Genomic DNA, 19569 nt, shown 5'->3' on the forward strand with positions numbered 1-19569 from the left:
GATGAGGGTTAGTCATGGTTGAATGTGTCTCTGAGAGACTGTTTTTATTTCTTTTGTATTCATGTATCTCTGAATTTTCCAAATCATTTTTACCGACTCATCGTTAATTTTATTGTATTGATATTGAGGTGTGGTGTGGCATATGTATGGTTTTACAGATTCTTAATGTTTCAAATGTATTGATTATTTGACCTTTTATGGTTTTATTTGGTGAAAGCTGAATAGAGTTTGTTGTTGTTTAATGATTGCTCTGATATGTGCTCTGCTGCAGAGTATCTGTATCTAGATTTGGCATCTGCCTTTCCATTTGTATTACCTGGTTGGATCTGTATTACAAGGATATAGTAATTAACAACACGGTCCATCTCGACTGTCTGGCAAACAAACCTTGTGCTGATTTTAAAAAAATGCACTTACAATCATCAGTCAAAACAATTACTACATGATGAGTACCTAACAAATAGTGTCTTGAGTCTTAAAATGCCATCTAAATAACCAACAATTATCTGTCTACTACTACATAATTGCTTTCAGCTAGAGCAAACTTCCTTAATAAGTAGGTGACTGGAAATCATTGCCCAGGGATAGTGTCCTACTGTCACAGGGCACGCCCCTTAGCCACTTATAAAGCAACATCTTCCACAGTGAGAGGTTGAATAGCATCTAAATAGTGTAAGATTGCGGTAGTAATTATTTGTTTCCTAAATCTGGAGATGCCTTTTGGGCCATGTCTGTCCAAGGACATGTTGTTCCTTTTCTAAGTATTCCAGTAATTGATGCTACAGTAGTAGAGACGTGGTCTATGAAGTGCCAATATAAAATACTAAACCACAGGAAGCTTTGAAACTCCCTAATATACTCTGGGGCCCCCCGCTTCTCCACATCCTTCTTAGGGTCCATCTGATACCTGACAAAGTGATAATAAAAAACTAAAACTCTACTAACGAGGTATGGGACACACACTTTTCCAAACTTGCATACAAATGGTGTGCTGGCAATTGTTGAACAATGTTGCGGAGTCGCACGGTTAGCAGTCCTGCTGCTCAACCTATTTAGATGGATGCAGACCACAATGCGCAGCAGACGTCCACGTCTGGACGGGGCCAGGGGCCACTCCCCCTGCTGGTACTTACTCCTACTCCCCCAATCACCTGCGTGCACTAAGGGGGATTATGAAGGAAGGCTGCCTTCATGCCCTACTCACTTCCAAGAGCAACAGCACATGTTCCCACTTCTCTTTTAAATTCAATCCTTCGTCAAAGTTCTAGACCCTCACTTAAAACTACACACCTTGCAAAATGTTCCTTCTAAATGGTATGTCCCTAGTCAAACATGTCACTGAACTTTCTATACTATTAGAGGAGGAACACCCCGATGCACTATTTCTTACCGAAACCTAGCTCAATAATGAGTCTGAGCCAGTACTTATACAAACTCTTCCCCCAGGTTACCTCATTCAGCCGCAAGACCGCAACAGAGGTAAGGATGACGGGATTGCCATTATATATAAAAACAATTTCAAATGCCGCATCTCAGCAGACCCGCTACCCGATTGCGAGCATTTTGTGTTCTCACTAAGCTTATCACCTACACACACGTTTTCAGGACTACCAATTTATCGTCCCCCCGGAGCCCTGAGACAATTTCTCATGGTACTCCCAGAAATCACTGCTAATCTAGCTACTTCCCCCTCCAACTTCACAATATTAGGTGACCTTAACCTGCATTTGGATGATCCTTCTAACCTTGCGGCCTCAGAGCTAGTTAGGAGTTTCTCAGCACTGCAATTCAGTCAAAAAGTCTCTGGGGTGACCGATGTCAAAGGCCATCTATTGGACCCCATCTTTACCAACAACGAGAAAGTCTCAGCAGGGGCTCCCAAACCGCTCCCATGGTCAGACCACCTTTTGATCCTCTTGATGTGGAACATTGTAGGTCCCCCCTTCTCATTTGGTATGATCAGCAGCCGGTAACGCTCATAGTCCAAATTTACCCTAGAACAGTAGGTCATAGGCCTCAATGCCAATTGATCCTCCAATTAATCAAATCCTATCTGGGCCAATGAGAAGTTTAATAAGTGGATCGAGCACTCTCTAGACCAAGTCCTTCCCAAAAAAAACTATCACGAAAAAAACTGCTCTAAGCTCTCTCCATGGTACACCCCCAAGCTCTGTGAACTTAAACAAACCAGTAAGAGGATAGAAAGGGAATGGAGGAGGGACTATGCAGCAACTAGCAAACAAAAATACAGGCAGGCTATTAGAATCTACCAAGCTGAAATTATATCTGCACAAGCTGCCTATTATGGGAAAACCCACCTTGCGTCGAACTCGCTACGTGAGATCTTCCACATTGCTTAAACTTTAATCAAGCCTCCCACCCCACAAACTCCCGCTGAGGGTGCCCTCAATTGCTGGAATGATCTAGCAGAGTTTTTCCACAAGAAAATGCATGATATATATCTTACTTTCACACACACAGCATCTCACAGGGATATGTCCCCTATGGTCATGTCCACATCAAGTGCTATTGGAACCGATCCCTCTGCTGGATCTTAAATTGCTAGAATCCATCCTGAGTCTGAACTTGGCCCCAGGAACAATCCTCCCAGTGATTTGTGAACTGGTCAATTCATCCATTTCCTCTGGAATTGTCCCCCCTCCTTGGAAATGTGCCATTGTCGAAGCATTGCTCAAAAAGCCTAACCTTGACCCAGAACCCCTGGGGAACTACCGGCCTATTTCCCTCCTCCCCTCAATTAGTAAAATCCTAGGGAGGCATGTTAATTCAGTCTTATCCGGGTTCTTAGAATCAAATAACCTGCTTCATCCCTCACAGACTGACTTCCGGCACCAACATGGAACGGAAACAGCGCTGTTAGCAGTGACCGAAGAATCCGGTAGAATATTGGATCAAGGTGGTGCAGCGGCCATCATTCTCCTGGACCTCAGTGTCGCATTTGACACCGTTAACTATGACATCTTAATAACTTAGACTCAGGAAGCTGGGAGTGACTGGGGACATCATCACCTGGCTGCAGTCATTCTTGGAAGACAGGTTTTCCAGGTCTTTGGGGGAAATGTCAGTTCTAAACAGATGCCACTCAGCTGCGGTGTGCCACAGGGGTCCTCCCTAAGCCCTACATTATTTAATGTATACATGTACCCGTTGGCAGAGACAGTCCATCCATTTGGCATAAAAATAGTCACCTATGCTGATGACACACAACTTGTTCTGTCCTTAAACCTCCCAGGAACCTCGACCTCTAGCTTAGGTCCATGCCTGGAGAAGGTAGCAAAATGGATGGAGCTCTCCTGCCTGAAAGTAAACGGAGACAAGACAGATCTCATGCTCATAGGCAACTTGCCAACTTTCAGTTCTGGGCTACTGTGGCCAGATTGTCCTGGGCATCCACCAGTACCAAAAAAACAGATCAAGAGTCTGGGCATATGGCTGGACCAATCCCTGACTTTTGACTTTCAAGCAGCTAAACTGTCGGCCACATGCTATGGCATGCTGAGGATGCAGAGGAAAATTATTCCCCTTCACCCATTCCTTGCCAGGTGGATAATGGTCCAGGCACTGATTCTTTCACGCATGGACTACGGGAAAACGCTCTATCTGGGAGCCCCCCAATCCACCATCTCCAAACTTCAGGTTATTCAAAACTGTGCAGCTCGCATACCTCTCAAAATCCCCTATCGGCAATCGGCCAAACCCGCATTGAACACTCTGCATTGAGAAAGTCAAATTCAAGGCCTTTTGCATCACCCAAAGTCCTTCTGGGGGAAAGGCCCACCCATCAACCAATCCATCGCTGTCCTATACTGCCTCAAAAGAAGCCTACGCTCGGCCAACCTTTTGCTCACTGTCGTCCCAAAAATAAAGAGAGCAAGAAGTGCGGCCGCTCTTTCTCCTATAATACTGCCAAGCTTTGGAACTCCCTCTCTCTCCAACTACGTAGTCATCTTTCCAAAAACTACTAAAAACCTGGTTTTCCAAATCAACAGCCAGTAGACATGCATCCTCTCTCGGCGCCCACAGGTAGCGCTGGGAATCCTGAGGGTAGTTATGTACTCTATAAATGCTTATTCATTCATTAATACAGATGGTGTGCTGGCAACTGTTGAAGAATGACCCATTATGTTTTAGTTGAATGTCTGCAGTGTGAGAGTAGATGAAAATGATGTTAATATAGACAACAGCATATTTGTCAATAAACTCCCGAAGGACTTTGTTAAGGAAGAACTGAAATCTTGTGGGAGCAATGCATTGCAAAAGGCATGATGGAATCATGATATAATCCAAACCAGTAACGTCTGGAGGAGGACAGGAATATAGTTTAGGTGATCAAGCGAGGGAGATCCTTGATGAAGTAAGCCTCATAAGATGTATATGTTCCTCCTCCTCCAACCGTTCATGACCGCATAACCACTTTCTGCAATCTTTACGGCCGTTGGCGAATTTAAAGTTTATGTTATATAGTTGCACTGATGCAGAGTGGGACTACAGGACTCCCTCCCCCGCCCCTGCATGAAACACACGAACTCAACATACAGGGTAAGATACCTTTCGATATAGGTTGGGTGTATAAAACGGCATGGGATAAGCATGAATTTTGCGAAAATCGCAGGGTTTGACTATGGCACAACCTAAATATAAAACGTTTTGGAAGTTGAGCGTGCATGCACATGGGTGGACAATAGTGCGTGTAGTATTCACACGATTTTTAACGGCCGACTACATTTGGGGAAAAAAGCAGTTTCGCACATTAGTTGTATTTACAAACATGCCTTGGTCACTCAAAAAAGACAATTATGTGTTAATGTGTAAATGTTGCATTTGTCATGTGTCTTGTAGTTCACTGAATTTTACATATGATTATGTTTTCTAGAGAATTTCCTCCTAGCACAAAAGGGCCTGGATTGGACCATGTGGCAATTGGGTATTGTATGCCTGTTTTCACAACACATGTGGTATACTGAGATAGGGAAGCACTTTAGGGACAAACAGAGTTCAACTCGGTCCTGAAGAAAGATCGGGACCACGTGGGGCCGCTGTGGGGCTGAAGCATGCCGACCTAATTGATTACTACTCATAATCAGCACCTTACCAGGGCTGGTACTGTCCTATGTTTTTGTTTTTAAGCAACCCTCCTCCACCAAGGAATAAAATGTAGGAATTTTGGAATTGGCAGACGGTAGGGATTTTTATTGGACTCTTTTCCCTTTTTCTTTTTCCCTTAGTTTCCTGCTAATGCTTGAACTACATCCCTAATATGAACTTGTGTGCCATTAGAGGTTTCTTTGGCGAATGTGGGATGGCTGATGATAAAGCTTGACACCCGGGGGGAGTGTAAGGCAATCCTGACTATTTTCTGCACAATTGTGTTAGTCCATAATACTGGATGAACAAAGTGGCGAGAGGCATTACATATTCCTCGGTGAAGGAACACTTACGTTGTAAGGTGCAAATGCCCAAAGGTTGGGCTAATGACATAGGGGCCTGCTTGTTTTTCTGCGATAGTTATGAAGACTTCCTTCTTTGCAAGGCAGTAGTTATCATTTATGTAGAAGATGCAGTAGCAGTGGAGCCCAGGGATTGGAGCGACCCACTGCATCACACGTATGACTGTCTCACTTTACAAAAGAGGCATGGGAACTTATTTTCCTTTCTAGTATAAGGACGGGGGCACTATTGTAGAAAAAAGTGAGAAAATATGTGGGAGCTTTTTTTTTCCTGAAAGAGACAGAGGGCCTGTTTCAAGATTGGGGTGATGGTCAGACATGGTGAGTCAGGGTAGAAGAGACAGAGGAGATAGCCTGCTACTTAGGATTACAGTTATCACTAGTGCAGCAAGTGTAATTACTTTGGGGTTCAGGTGCGTAAGAGACTCACACCACCTCAATTAAGGGAAGCAGTATTTTTCGGTCATTGCTTGCTTTTGTTTGATGCATTTGCTGTTTTATAAGTATCATGTTTAGAATGGGTTATGAGCTCTTGAAAAAGCTCTCCTGAAATTATCTCATAAGCCATGTCCCTCTCGATCCCCCAATCCTTGCCATAAAGTTTATGAGGGGGGCCTGACTTCAAAATATTTTACTTAGGTGGGGGGGGGGGGTGCTTGGAGCAAAAATGTTTGAAGACCTCTGTTCTAGATGGTAAGGTCCAAGAAGATCCAGTTTAGTTTTGATTGTGGTCTTCTTAAATTGGTCTTTAAAAGTTGAAATTAACGGCAAGGGATATCTGGTAATTATTGTAAAGTGGTTCAGAGCCCTGTATTCAAAAAAGCCCTCTATTTCCTACACTTCCAAGGGACAAAAAACAATGGAGTAGAGGGTGGTGAATGAAACCGGCAAATTAATGGTATTCTAGTAACTGATCTAGATATTGTCACAGGTTCAAATTGTCTTTTCACGTGAGAATATGTGACCTATTAAACAAATTCAGTCAACAGTCAAAAGATTCATGCAGGTTAGAACATTCTTTTTAGCCTTACAAAAAACTTAAGCCAACTATTTGTATGGTTTTGGAATCAAAGATTTGGTTCTGCCAGTAAAATATTGTATTGGAGTGTCCTTCTTTAGGTTTCTCTTCAGCAAATACTCTCACAGTACGGAGACCTGTAGAGTACTTAACAAATTGTCCAGTTGATTTCTGGGTTTTGTTCTAGCAACCAAAGTACAAATAAGATTGCTCTAAACTGTGGTGCATTAAATAAATTAAACTGTAACTTTCATTGATTACACTCTTCAGTTGACAATATCAAAACACCAGTTAGCAAAGCTATTGGTCCTAATAATAACTCACTTCCATCAATAAAATGCACTTTCAGGTCCCTCTGCCTTTTCCATGGGAACACCCAACATTTTGGCATATGACCTATCCAGCAGGTGTGCCATAGCTCCTGAATTAAGCACCATTTCCAAAGAAGTGTTCCTTTGTGATGACTAATACAATGTGACTGGAATTTGAAGCATTTACAACTGTCAGACTGACTTACAGTCTCTAACCAATATGAGATCCCTGTCACACTTCCACCCAGAAGTATAGACTTTATTTTGTTTTTGGGCTTACATGGATAATCCTCTTAGAAATGACCATGTTCCAAGGAGAATAAAAACTGATTTTCATTTCCACAGCATTGACCTTCCTCTTAAGTTAAAGGTCCCCGAGACCACCTATGTGCCTTGGTTCGCTTTCACCTGATGTCTTAGAAACTTATGTTTTCTTTTCTCTAACAGCCACCACCTTTAGTTAGGCTTAGTCTGAGCACCACGGTGTCCCGCCTAGCTATGATTTAGTTTAACTGCTAAATCCATGAGTTCCTTGCAGGACTGTGGATGATCAACCTGCTGAGCCAAAAATTCTTACATTTGTCTTTTAAACCACAATAAAATATTGAGGCTCTCTTCTCCTCTGGCCATCGATACTCTGCTACTAGAAGATTTCAGGGAAATTAGTAGGAATTAAAGTGTCACCTGTCTTGTTTCAAGCTCAGCATTTCAGCATCTACTGATTATACAAATGTGTGTTTGTCAAACAATTTCCCAATTTTTGTGAGTGTCTGAAAAGTTTCAGCGCTCCCTCCATCCTCTCCTTGTGGTTGCTTTGTTCGCCTTAAGTTGGCAGGGTATGCCCAGAGGTGGGTCACTTGCTCACTTTGCTCACTTTGCCACTGGTTTCAAGCTAGCCTGGCTGATGAGGCCTGTTACCTAACCCTGGGCGTAGTTCGCGTAGTAGTGCTACGCGTAGCTATGCGAAGTGCACTTCGCACTACGTGAGCTACGCGTAGCTAAGCGAACTCCGTAGTGCACTGTGGAAAATGTTGTTTGCACTGATTGCACAGTGCCGGATGCTTGTCCGCACTGTGCAATCAGTGCAAACCGCATCTTGCACAGTGCAAGCGGTCGTTTTCTGCCACTCGAGTAGATTTCTATCGAGCAGCAGCTTTCTCAACGCGGACTGCTACTTTCCCATCGCGAGCGGTCGTGAGCAGACGCGACCACTCGCAATGAGAAACCTGACCTCCCTGCGTTGAGAATCGCGCCGGGAGGTGATTTTCCATGCTCGCGATCGGCAACTTGATGTTTCTGATCGCGAACGAGAAAAAAGTCTCGACGGGATGTCATTTTGCTCGCTCGTGGTCGCCAACTTGCCATTGAGGACCGCGAGCAAGCAAAAAATGACTGCTGCACTACACTACACGTGTTTGCACTGTGCTACGTGCAATTCGCGTAGTGCGTAGTAGCGCAATCTTCGCAAACTGTGCGAGAGTAGCTTAGTGCTTCGCCCAGGGTTACTGTTAGCCCGAAACCGGTCCCAAAATGCCTGTTTCGGGTCCAGGGAAGACATAGCTTGGCAGTTCGGGCTGGACTGTTCCCATGAGGCACAGGGTCAAGACTGATTTGCATATAGCTGTGTCTGAACTGGGGTGGCGAAGTGAGCTAAAGAACGATGATGGATTCAACCCAGATCTGTGACTGGGGGTGAGTGTCTGAAAAGTTTCAGCGCTCGGTCCATCGTCTCCTTGTGTTTGGTTTGTTTGCCCTAAGTTGGCAGGGTATGCCTAGACGTGGGTCTCTTGCTCACTTTGCTACTGGATTCAAGCTAGCCTGCCTGATGAGGGCTGTTAGCCTGACACTAGTCACAGGATGCTTGTTTCCGGTCCAGGGAAGACATGGCTTGGCAGTTCGGGCTGGACTGTTCCCATGAGGCACAGGGTCAAGACTGATTTGCATATAGCTGTGTCTGAACTGGGGTGGCGAAGAGAGCTAAAGAATGATGATGGATTCAACCCAGATCTGTGACTGGGGGAGAGTGTCTGAAAAGTTTCAGCTCTTCGTCCATCATCTCCTTGTGTTTGCTTTGTTCGCCCTAAGTTGGCAGGGTATGCCCAGATGTGGGTCCATTGCTCGCTGTTAGCCCAAAACCGGTACCAGGATGCTTGTTTCCGGTCCAGGGAAGACATGGCTTGGCAGTTCGGGCTGCACTGTTCCCATGAGGCACAGGGTCAATACTGATTTGCATATAGCTGTGTCTCAAATGGGGTGGCGAAATGAGCTAAAGAGGGATGATGGATTCAATCCAGATCTGTGACTGGGGGTGAGTGTCTGAAAAGTTTCAGCACTCCGTCTATCATCTCCTTGTTTTTGCTTTACACATGAACTGCAGAAGGCTTAGATTCATGAAAATGGTTAGTTAGCCAGTTCTCAATTCTAGCGCTGTGGCTATGCTAATGGCACATCTGATGGCGTCATGGAATGCAGCACATACAGGGATGGGTTCATGGCACAAGCTTGATTTATCTGTGATATAATGACATTGGATGCTACAAAGGAGTTGGGTCTAAAAATGAGCCGAGGCATAGCACCGACGGGTGGTGGCAACCAACAAGGATTGCTGCTCCTGTCACCATCTATCCCTGTAATCAATCAATCGTCTAGATTAAAACTTGTGTTTCTTTTCTGTAGGGGGAGAGGGGAGGAAGGAGAAAGGGAGTAAGGAATGAAGGATAAAGGGAGTAAGGAAGGAAGAATGGAAAGGAGGACAGATTAAGGAGGTAAGAAAGGAAGGATGGATAAAGGAAGGACGGAAGGAAGGACAGATGAAGAAAGGAAGGATAAAAGGGGGTAAGGAAGGATAAAGGGGGTAAGGACGGTAAATGGGGTAAGGAAGGATAAAGGGGGTAAGGACGGATAAATGGGGTAAGGAAGGATAAAGGAGGTAAGGAAGGAAGTATGGATAAAGGGGAGGAAGGAAAGATAAAGGAGGTAAGGAAGGAAGTATGGATAAAGGGGAGGAAGGAAAGATAAAGGGAGGGAAGGAAGGAAGGAAGGAAGGAAGGAAGGAAGGAAGGAAGGAAGGAAGGAAGGAAGGAAGGAAGGAAGAAAAGATAAAGGGAGGGAAGGAAGGAAGGAAGGAAGGAAGGAAGGAAGGAAGGAAGGAAGGGAGGGAGGGAGGGAGGGAGGGAGGGAGGGAGGGAGGGAGGAAGGGAGGAAGGAAAATTTGAGGAAATGAAAGGAAGGAAGGAAGGATTGATGGATAAAGGGAGGTACGAAAGGAAGGATGGATAAAGGAGGGAAGGAAAAAGGAAGGGAGGGAAGGAAGGAAGAATAAAGCAAGAAAGGAAGGAAGGGGAGGTAGGATAAAGGAAGGATACCGGGAGGTAAGGAAGGAAGGAAGGCAGGATAAAGGGAGGTAGGGAAGGAGGGAGGGATATCAAGGAATTGATATGATGGTATAGAAATTTCAAAACTGAAATAAAGCGCAAGGAAAGCATAAGAAGAACGCTATTCGTGCGTGTGTCGAAAGAAACATGTAAGACAAACGCAAAGGAATAAAGAGAGACATGCTGTGGATATGGGAGAAATAAGTAAGACAAGAAGAGGCGTTAGGGAAGCAAAGATGAAGCGTGTAGAAAGCAGACAAGGAGGAAAGCGAGGGCGCAGAAGCAGTCCTGGGGAGAAGGGAGGTGGGGAGGGGAGGGCAGTGGGGAAAGTGAGACGGGGAGGTTGTGTTGTGTTTAATTCCCATGCGCCGGATGAATAAACGCCATCAGCAGATGCTCGGTGATGCGCACAGAGCCCCATCCCCACAGGGGAGGAGGCGGGAAACCTGCGGTACTCGCCCATCAGCAGTGGCGGAGTGAGGGACAGGTGAGAAAAAGCAGAACAAAGACGAGAACTGTAAAGACACTGGTCTAGAGCCACCCAAATAGTCCCCTAGTCTGAACCCTCACAACCCTAACAAACTCAGCTTCGGCAATGGTGGGCTGTGGTACTCGTGGCTCGCTCTGAACCCGTTTCACCCAAGGCTCCTTCTCTGTTCAGACTCAGTGAGGTCTGGCCAGGTAAGGAGCCTCCTCTGAAATGGCCGCCTTTAATAGCAATGTTATAAGACAGCACGGTGGTGAACGCTATCTCCAGTACCCCTTACTTAAAGAATGGAAACGCGCAGTGCGACACCTCCCCGAAATGAGGATTACAAGATAACCACTCCCTCTCCCAAGACGTGTGAGGTTGTTCTCTTTCCTCCCGACTCGTCAAGTATTGCTCTTTTCCCGAGTAGGAGCGCGAGCGCCTGTCTCTTTAAGAGGATGCTGGAGCTCGCGCCGCGCGCTTCCTCTCCTGTGCCTGTGGGAGAAGCACGGGAGAGGGGATGAGAGGAGAACATTGGGCTGAGGGGGAAAGGAATGAGGGAAGGGTCGGGGTAGGCGGGGAAGGACACTGAGCTAGATAAAATGAATGAGGAGAGGAGCTGAGTGAGGGATGGAATACAGTGAAAGGGGGAGAGGCGCGCGAGAAGAAAAAGGCATCTGGAGAAAAGAATTACAGGGGGAAAGGAGGCAACGGAGGGTTGCGGGAAGAAAAGTAGAAATTGAGAGAAAAGAGGAATGTGCAAGACAAAGGCCAGATAGTGGTGAGAAGGGATGGGTCTGGGAGAAAGTGGAGGTAGCGAGATAGAGGGATTGGCGTTGGGGGGCTGGAACAGAAATGGATTTAGAAATAGTAGAAGACGGGGAAAGCTGAGGATGGTGAATTTGGAAAAGTGGAGGGGAAAGAGGGTAAAGGGGCGCTAATGTGAGGACATGAACAGAAGGAGCGAGAGAGAATAAAGCAAGGAGTGTAAAAATAGGAATAAGTAAGGAGAGTGAAAGGGATAGGCAGAATGATATTCTATATATATAGATATATCTGAAGTGGCAAGGGTGGATATTTACACAGAATAAACCAGAAGTGAAGGCAGGAGAAGGCTAACGGAAGGCAGAAACAACGCATGTGACAAATGTGGAAAGATGAGAAATCTCAAAAGTGTGGGTGAGGGAGAAATGAGCCGAAAAGACAAACAACGAGAGGGTCGACGAAAGGGGAAAGAATGAACACGAACATTAGTCAGAAAGGGAGCGATTGAAAGACTTAAAGAAGGGAACGGAAGAGGGGAAGTAAAGAAGGAGAACAGCTAATGAGGGAGAGATGGCGTGAGACCAGAGGGGGGAGACGGAGAGAGGGGCAGGAAGAAAGGCAAAACCGGGGAGTAAAAACTAGGGACCAAATAGCTAAAGAAGAAGGGCGGGAAGAAACATAGCCAGAAGAGAAAAAAAAAGGAAAAGACGGGCGCCGGGAAACAAGGTGGAGGAAGAGAAAGAAGGGATTGAGACAGAAGGGAAGCAGCGGACAGGTGGCAAACATGATCCATCAGGGGCGATGCAGAGGGTAAAGAGATGGAGGGCAGAGGAGAGCAAAAAGAGGAAAGAGATAGGAGAAAGCGCGAAGAAAGAATGACATAAAATTAGAGCGTAATTGTGGGCCTGACAAATGAAGGAGGAAGTGACAGTAAAGGAGAGCGCACGTTACGTTGCAGGTACTGCTTAATGTGCGCGTGAGGCGCTGCACCGCCGATCATTAAAATGTGCGCGTAAAGAACAGCACATGACAGGACAGTTAGCAAGTTCGCTTACAAAAAATGAGCAGAGACGTACAGACAGGTACGATTAATAGACAGACGGACGGAGGTGCGGAATTGTTAACAATAGGATAAGACGGGTAGGAGATGAAAGGCAAGAACAAAAAAATAAATACGTCAGAAAATTGAGTGATGGAATAGGAGAATGGGAAAGGGGCACATAAAGGAGGTTGTTATGGACAGCTAGAGGAGACCGGGAAAAACAAGAGCGAAGAGTGATACACGCCGTGCAGCCGGGAGAGGATGAGCCAGGGTGACAGGAGCGCGGGAACGAAGACGCCTTGAAAGGGAAGCCTGCCTGCGCCTTTAAAGAGGAGGAGGTGGGCGGGGTAGGGTTAGAGGAGGCGCTTCGAGGGCACACTATTCCCAGGGTCTCTTTGGTGCAGCCAGCTGCTTTGAGTGACAGCTGAAAGCCAGCCCGTGGGTCCTCCCCCTCCTGCCCCTACTCCAGTCGCCCCCCTCCCCTTCTCTGCCCGCCTACCCTTCTGTCTCTACAGCTTAGTAACTTTGGCCAGGGATGCAGCAGGCTGCTGCGCGCCCCGAGCCCGGAGATGGCTTTCCCGTGGATTTATCCCCTTTTCCTCATCACCCTGTGCTGTGTGCTGCCCGCTCGGCCCTTGCGGACATACCCTGCTAATGAAGGTAGGGTGAGGGCACGGCTCACCTGGGAGGGGAGGAGGAGGGGCCGGGCGGGGTGTGAGGTGTGGCGGCAAAGCCTCATCCTAAAATGACTCGTCGCGTGATGGATGGATGGATGAATGAATTAATGGATGGGTGGGATGAGTGGATTAGTGGATGAATGGATGGCACAACCTCTAGGCAGAGTTATTGCTCCCCCCCTCTTGGCACTGTTCTTCAACTTGCAGTAGAATAAGACAGCAGAGCAGCTGAAGCCCTGGGTGTGTGAGGGGTGGGTGCCGGCACCCGAGGGCTCCTGGCTGCGATGCCTCGCCTGCTGTGCTCCGGGATACTTTGCTACACAGCACCGCGCTTATCTCCGAACAGATATGAACTGAAAGCACGCGAACTGCCCACCATGTAGTCAAGGGCATCACCGAGCCCACGAAGAGGCAGGCGGGCTTGTGCTGCCACTGCCCACATCACTGATGCTGCCGCGTGCCCTGGCAGACAGGTGGCAGTGTTCATGACACCCCCAGCACAAACTGCTCTGGGTACTCCTGCTGCGCTCATAAGCAAAAACCTCTTCATCCATCCAACGCCACGGAAAATGGGTACGCCCAGGATCACACACCGAGCAAGCGGAGGTGCCGGGATTGGACTACCCGCACCTGCGAGTTGTTTGACAGTCCTGTCTACGAGAGCGCTGTGCGGGGAACAGAACTAGGGGTATGGGGGAAGGATAGGACGGGTCGTGAACCCTTCCCCCGTGCATTTTGAAGCCATGAAATGTGCTCTGGCAGGGTGACAGATTGGGAGTGTATTGTCAATTTTCAGGAGAACCCGAAGACTTCCCCGTCTGCCAAGCCCGTTACGAGTGGTGAGATCCCTTTGGAGGGATGTGTTGTGCCCGAGAGAGATGATGCAGACTAGGACTGTGGAATCAAGCTGGGGTTCATCCCTAGCCTGGTCAAACCTCCCCATCTCACCGAGCCTCGGTCTCATCGTGTGCTCTGTGATCAGGTGCTTGGAACAGCAAGAATATTTTCAGAGGCGCTACTAGGAACGTGCAGTCACATCCTACCTGCACCGGCTGATGTGCACGCGCGCACACATCATATAGCATTTATTAATAATGATAATGTGTTTCGTATATTGCTCCTTATCATAGTGTTTGCTATTTCTAAGCGCTGTAAATAACAAGTGTCACTATTAACCGATTTATTGGACCTCGTGGGGATGAAAGGATGAGTTAGTCTTGCAGAGAATGACAGTTATGGGGGGGGGGGGCGCTATGTGCAGCCCGTTCCCCCACCCCACCGCCATCTAAATAAAGACACGTGGCTCATAAGGTTCATATAGCCCTTTGACCCCTATCAGAGGTTCTGCCACATATGATTTGGGGAGTGATAGCGATGACTTTGAAAGAGAAACCTGTCCTGATGTTGAAAGGGGTGTCCATCCAGCCCTGCTCATAAGAAGACTATCAGCCAGACCCAGCTTTAAGAGCAGTCTTCTGGCTTTAAAGTGTTGATTCAAGTTGAACTTCCATTAAAACCCGCTGGAATATACTTCTCGTGTTAGCTACCCTCACAATTCACGCCTTCCCAACTACAGACAACGCAACGCTTTCTTCTGTCCCCAATCGCCTTTTCTGCATAAACACAGCAACATGTGATGGCTTTAAACCTCACTCTGGCCATCAGGCACAAAACCGAAACAGTTTCCACATACACCACAGTAAAAACAGAAACCTTTCCAACCAACCAATCGCAGCTTGTGGAGTAGCCAATCCACCAATGCATTAGAGTGCTCTTCAGGGGTATGAAACTCTATGATAATGCATCTGCAATGCAAACAAATGCAAAGCCCTGGAAGGTGGTCCTTCTCTGACTAAATATAAAGGTGAAATGAAGGTCAAACCTATGTATATCATATTTCAGAGTTTCATGGAAGGTGGTGGCTCTTGATGCACAAACAGCAAGTCTAGGCTCATTGCCCTTTCTGCACAAGCTGTACGCTTATTTATGGTACACGACTAGGCTTGGGCGGTAGGGATAGCGGCATCCATCTTTTTACCTTCTCAAGGTTCTAGTTACATTGGGCTGTAAGACTTTTATTTGCCAACCTGTTAAGAAAGCTTGAGTGCCAGCCTTAATTTTATCTGTACTTTTGTAGCTGCTGCTGTGTTTTTTCGTATGAATGGATGTACATACTGATTGAGTGAGTAGGGAGGTAGCGGCAGGCCCTTAGATTTCTGGAGGAATTGCTAATTCTAGAGCGAAATTTCCTCCACCATACAATTGTGTTGAAAAGTCAGAACAGTGGATTCTCCTGGAGATTTATAATTTTTGCCATAAATTGGGAAATTTCTATTTCAGACAGAGTCTAAATAAGATCCTCTGGTATCTTAAAGTGGTATAATTAATGGGAATGTAATTACTTGCTGAATGGAGTCCTGCTGCAGGTGGCTTAACCCAATGAGTTATCTTATTATTCTTATTGGAAGAACTTTTGTGTGATAGCATCCCAAAATACAGGGGCCAGACTCACAAAGATATTATTGTAAATTGCCACGACTTACTCGTCAAGCAGTCTTGAGTTACTCTTGAGCAGGGCCAATAGAATTATGAGGCATGAGAAGACTAAGTTATTTGACTTTTTGGCTAGTATATGTGACAAGAAAATGCTAATTATGTGGCGAAATGCAGGATGATTGTGTTAGTATCTATTATTTTATCGGTTTTATGCCTGGTAACATTGTATATGAAAAAATGTCACCTTATTGACCAGCTTAATACCCAAACACAGCAATAAGCAACCAAAAGATGAACAATCAAACTTTGCGAAGGGCCTTCCACTGCGTAGAAACATGTGTAATCATGTTTTTTAGTAACTTTTGTTCCGTTTGAGTCAGAATCAAATTTCCTGTTAAAATATGCAGATTATGCATCAGATGATGGTTTATGTGGACAATGTGGCAAATCCACATTTATGCGGAAACGCCATATCCGCAGACTCACATCATTCCTGTGGCCCTGCTCATGAGTTCGAATAGTAAGTCATGGGAGAAACGTTTGCGACTCATGTCATCAATTTCATTTCTCTTGCACGATTTGGCCACAGTATTGTTAGAGCTTGAGTATAGGAGATAATAAGAATGGCCTGTTATGGCGTTTTCTTTTTTGTTACATGCTATCTCATGACATGTTACATTACATTGTGCTGTAATACAACACATTACATCTAGTATTATACTGCTTTACGTTTCATTATATCACCTTATGCTATCTTGTTACAATATGCTAAACTGTGCCATGTAATATTCTGAACATGCAAGAGCAACACCGAGTTACCATTGTATTGAAAATGCACTGAAAAGTCCATCACTTTATGGCTCTGAACATGAGTTTGGTGGGCTGGTTGCAATGCCTCACACTGACTGGAATAAGATAAAGGGTGAAACACGTACAACTGTCCCTATTCAGGGCAGGCATTATGTTTTCCTGCATTACATTATCTCAGTTCTTTTCTTATTATTTCCACTATAGATAATTAAAATTGCGTTTGTCTTTTGTACTATGCATTGTCCCAGATATGAATTGTTTTCAGGCTCCGAGATGCTCGGGTTGTTTCTGGAATTTGCTTTGAGATATAAATACAAATTGAAATACTTAGAATTGTGGATGATATATGTATTTTTTTCTTTTTTTCTCTTCCTTTTGTGATATTTACTAAAATCCCATCTGGCCAATTCTTTGAATGTATTTTTTAACCCAAGTCCCTATTTCATAGTCCATATTTCCTTTCTTTCTAATGTTCAGAGGTGCTTAATACTTATGGTGGTGTTTGCGTAGTGTATGGTGCCACAGGACTTATTGCAAGCTCAGAAAACGGGTGTTCATTCCATCCCGTTGGGCAGTAAATGCAGCCGTGATTGGGTTGCATTCGGCCCCTCACATCCGAGGGCTCTGGTGCCACTGCACCTGCTGTACTAATGATAGCTACACCCCTGCTTGGCCGAGGATTTGCAATTGTTGAAGTGTTGTTCATGCAAGGGACTCAGAGCTTGCGTGCACGGTACATTTTGCTCACCTGTAAACCCGTAAAATATAGCCTGTGTTGCTAGAAAAGTGTAGGAAAGCAAAATGCTACACCAATTGAACACACAGAACTAAAAAAAAACAAAAAATAATGATATATAAATATATTTAGTGAATCACCTCATTTCTTTTACTTAATCTTCACTAATTCTGGGGCATGTATATTGAATGAGATATATGTAATTTCATTAATATCTAAACTATACTGTTTGAGTCTTACATGGAAAGGTAAATATATAATTACAATTCGTAAATCCACTTATACTTAGCTCATATGGTGGAAATAATAAGAATTAAGGTAAATTAACTTTACAACATAGTGCTAGGACAATGTAGTGGATACTGAAAAAACATGGATAGACGGGATTGTTTGTGGGAGGGAGATTGCTCGGTAAAAAATACGTCAAGTTATTTAGATATTTGGTGTTACCATTGGTATCACTATTTGGTGTCACCAGCATACCCTTACTAACAGAAGGCGACATTTTCCGCCTCCATAGGTAGATAGACCTGATCCAAATGATTGCCCAAGTAACATTTTTATTTTCCCTTTACTTTGCTAGAGCTTGTGACCCCCAATTTTCCAATATGTAGCCCTTCCACACATCTCCATCTCTTCTGGGCACCATACTTTTCAGTCCTGGTCCTTTCTGTGGCAAATTATTATCAGCTATGTTTGCCCAATTGGTTCAATGGAAGCAACCTGTGGCTACAAGTTCCAGATCACTTTATGCTGTCAAATCGAAGCCCGGGACCGGAAACTTGGGGTCCCGATGAACTTGATCGAGGTGGCACCTCTAATAATATGCCATTATTTCAAGTTCTTCTGTACATATCGACTTGTCGTAGAAGAGTGTTCTCATAACACGTTTTTGATCCTACAGAATTCCTGGTATTTGAACAAGACAAGGGGGAATAGTGCAGTTTGGCACCTTGGAAAGGGTGCTGACTGTAGCGCCATGGAGAACGGGAAGCACCTCTTACTGGCAATGCCACCCCCCCCCGTCCCCATCAAATATTCATTGATAATGTCAGAACTGCCCAGAGGTGTGGCTTATGAGTAGGTCTTTTCCTGGAATGGGTCTTGTATCTCATGTTGGCTTTATAGTTTGGTTTCAGGTGGTATGTGGCAGGGCACGAGTCAGGGGTACACGCAGGTGGATGGCGTCTATCCACTATTTTCAGAGATTATACGCCGTCCTCCCTGCCAAGAATTTGGGCCCCACTGAATAATGTGCTGAACTTGTCCCGGTGTAATTTACAAATAGAGGGACACTCAGCAGTGCCGGCATGTTCTCTGCCTTCCATCTTCAACAAGCAACAACGTGCAGATGGCGACAGGGCTTTCTTATTTCTGACTCCTGCTGGGCCCACAACAAAGGCCAAATCTGAGGGGTCATCAGACCTCCTTTTGTTCAAGTCTCTTGGCTGGGAGCAGACAGGAGCATCACACCTGAAATGAAAATGAGGGGATACAAAGGCTTACATCTTGTTAGCACTTCACATGTACTTAAGGGAGGCAGCTTTACACTTTGTTCAGCCCCTGTTTAGGAGATATGCATGCACTGTAAGAATATCAAATGTGTTGGTCTTTCCCAGTATTTACACACAGCAAATTGCATTTATATAGGGCTTACTTCACCTGAGGAGGCGTTGAAATAATTTAAGTACCACTATTTATTCTTGTATAGCCCTACTCATCCCAATGCAGGGTGTCAGAGCGCTTTACATCAACATGTACTAATTACATGTACAATAAATCATATACATTTGTAAAGGAATTTACAAGTTGTGTTATCTAAAACTGGGGGACTGCAAGGTGTAGAAGTCACATAGCATCTTCCATAGCTTACAGTGCTATTAGCCTTGCAATGCGCTCAAACGTACACATGATAGACCTGCTAAACATGTATGTGAGGGCTTTAGATAGAATGTCACTTCTTGTGAAGCCACTTTCTGTAGAGGTGTGGCTTGTGATGCCACTTTCATAGATGTTAATTCCTGTGATGGCTTGTGTGATGGTGTGTGCTGTGATGTCGCAGGCCATGATGTCACGCGCCGTGATGTCGTGCGCCGTGATGTCGTGCGCCGTGATGTCGCATGCCGTGATGTCACTTGCATACTGCCTAACTAGGTTAGTCCCCCCCACTTCTTTTTTTAGAACTTGTGCCCTGGTATGTGATTTTTGTTGGGGTCGACCTTTTTTTCTAATACTAATCTCAACATGCAATACATGAATGCAGTACAAGTTTGAAACCTAGCTCTCTGAAGATTTTAATCCATACTAAGTGATAATCTCACTTCAGGAAACCCTGACATGAACATAAACACGGACATAGAATTGCGGTGACTGTCGATGTAGATCCAACTTTTAACAATAGAC

General features: G+C 45.3%; 1 protein-coding gene across 2 annotated transcripts in view; it reads left to right on the top strand.

The window, feature by feature from the left end:
* The first annotated feature begins 12977 nt into the window (after nt 1–12977).
* Nucleotides 12978–19569, top strand: part of LOC144791256 (ephrin type-A receptor 3-like) — a 508479-nt gene continuing 501887 nt past the window's right edge. For both annotated transcript variants that reach the window (XM_078665908.1, XM_078665909.1), the window contains exon 1: nt 12978–13107. In XM_078665908.1, coding sequence (XP_078522034.1) covers nt 13017–13107 — 91 coding nt within the window. In that variant the 5' untranslated portion in view covers nt 12978–13016. The remainder of the gene's footprint in view (nt 13108–19569) is intronic.

This window comes from Lissotriton helveticus, chromosome 11, assembly GCF_964261635.1.
Source record: "Lissotriton helveticus chromosome 11, aLisHel1.1, whole genome shotgun sequence".
Classification (NCBI taxonomy): Eukaryota; Metazoa; Chordata; class Amphibia; order Caudata; family Salamandridae; genus Lissotriton; species Lissotriton helveticus.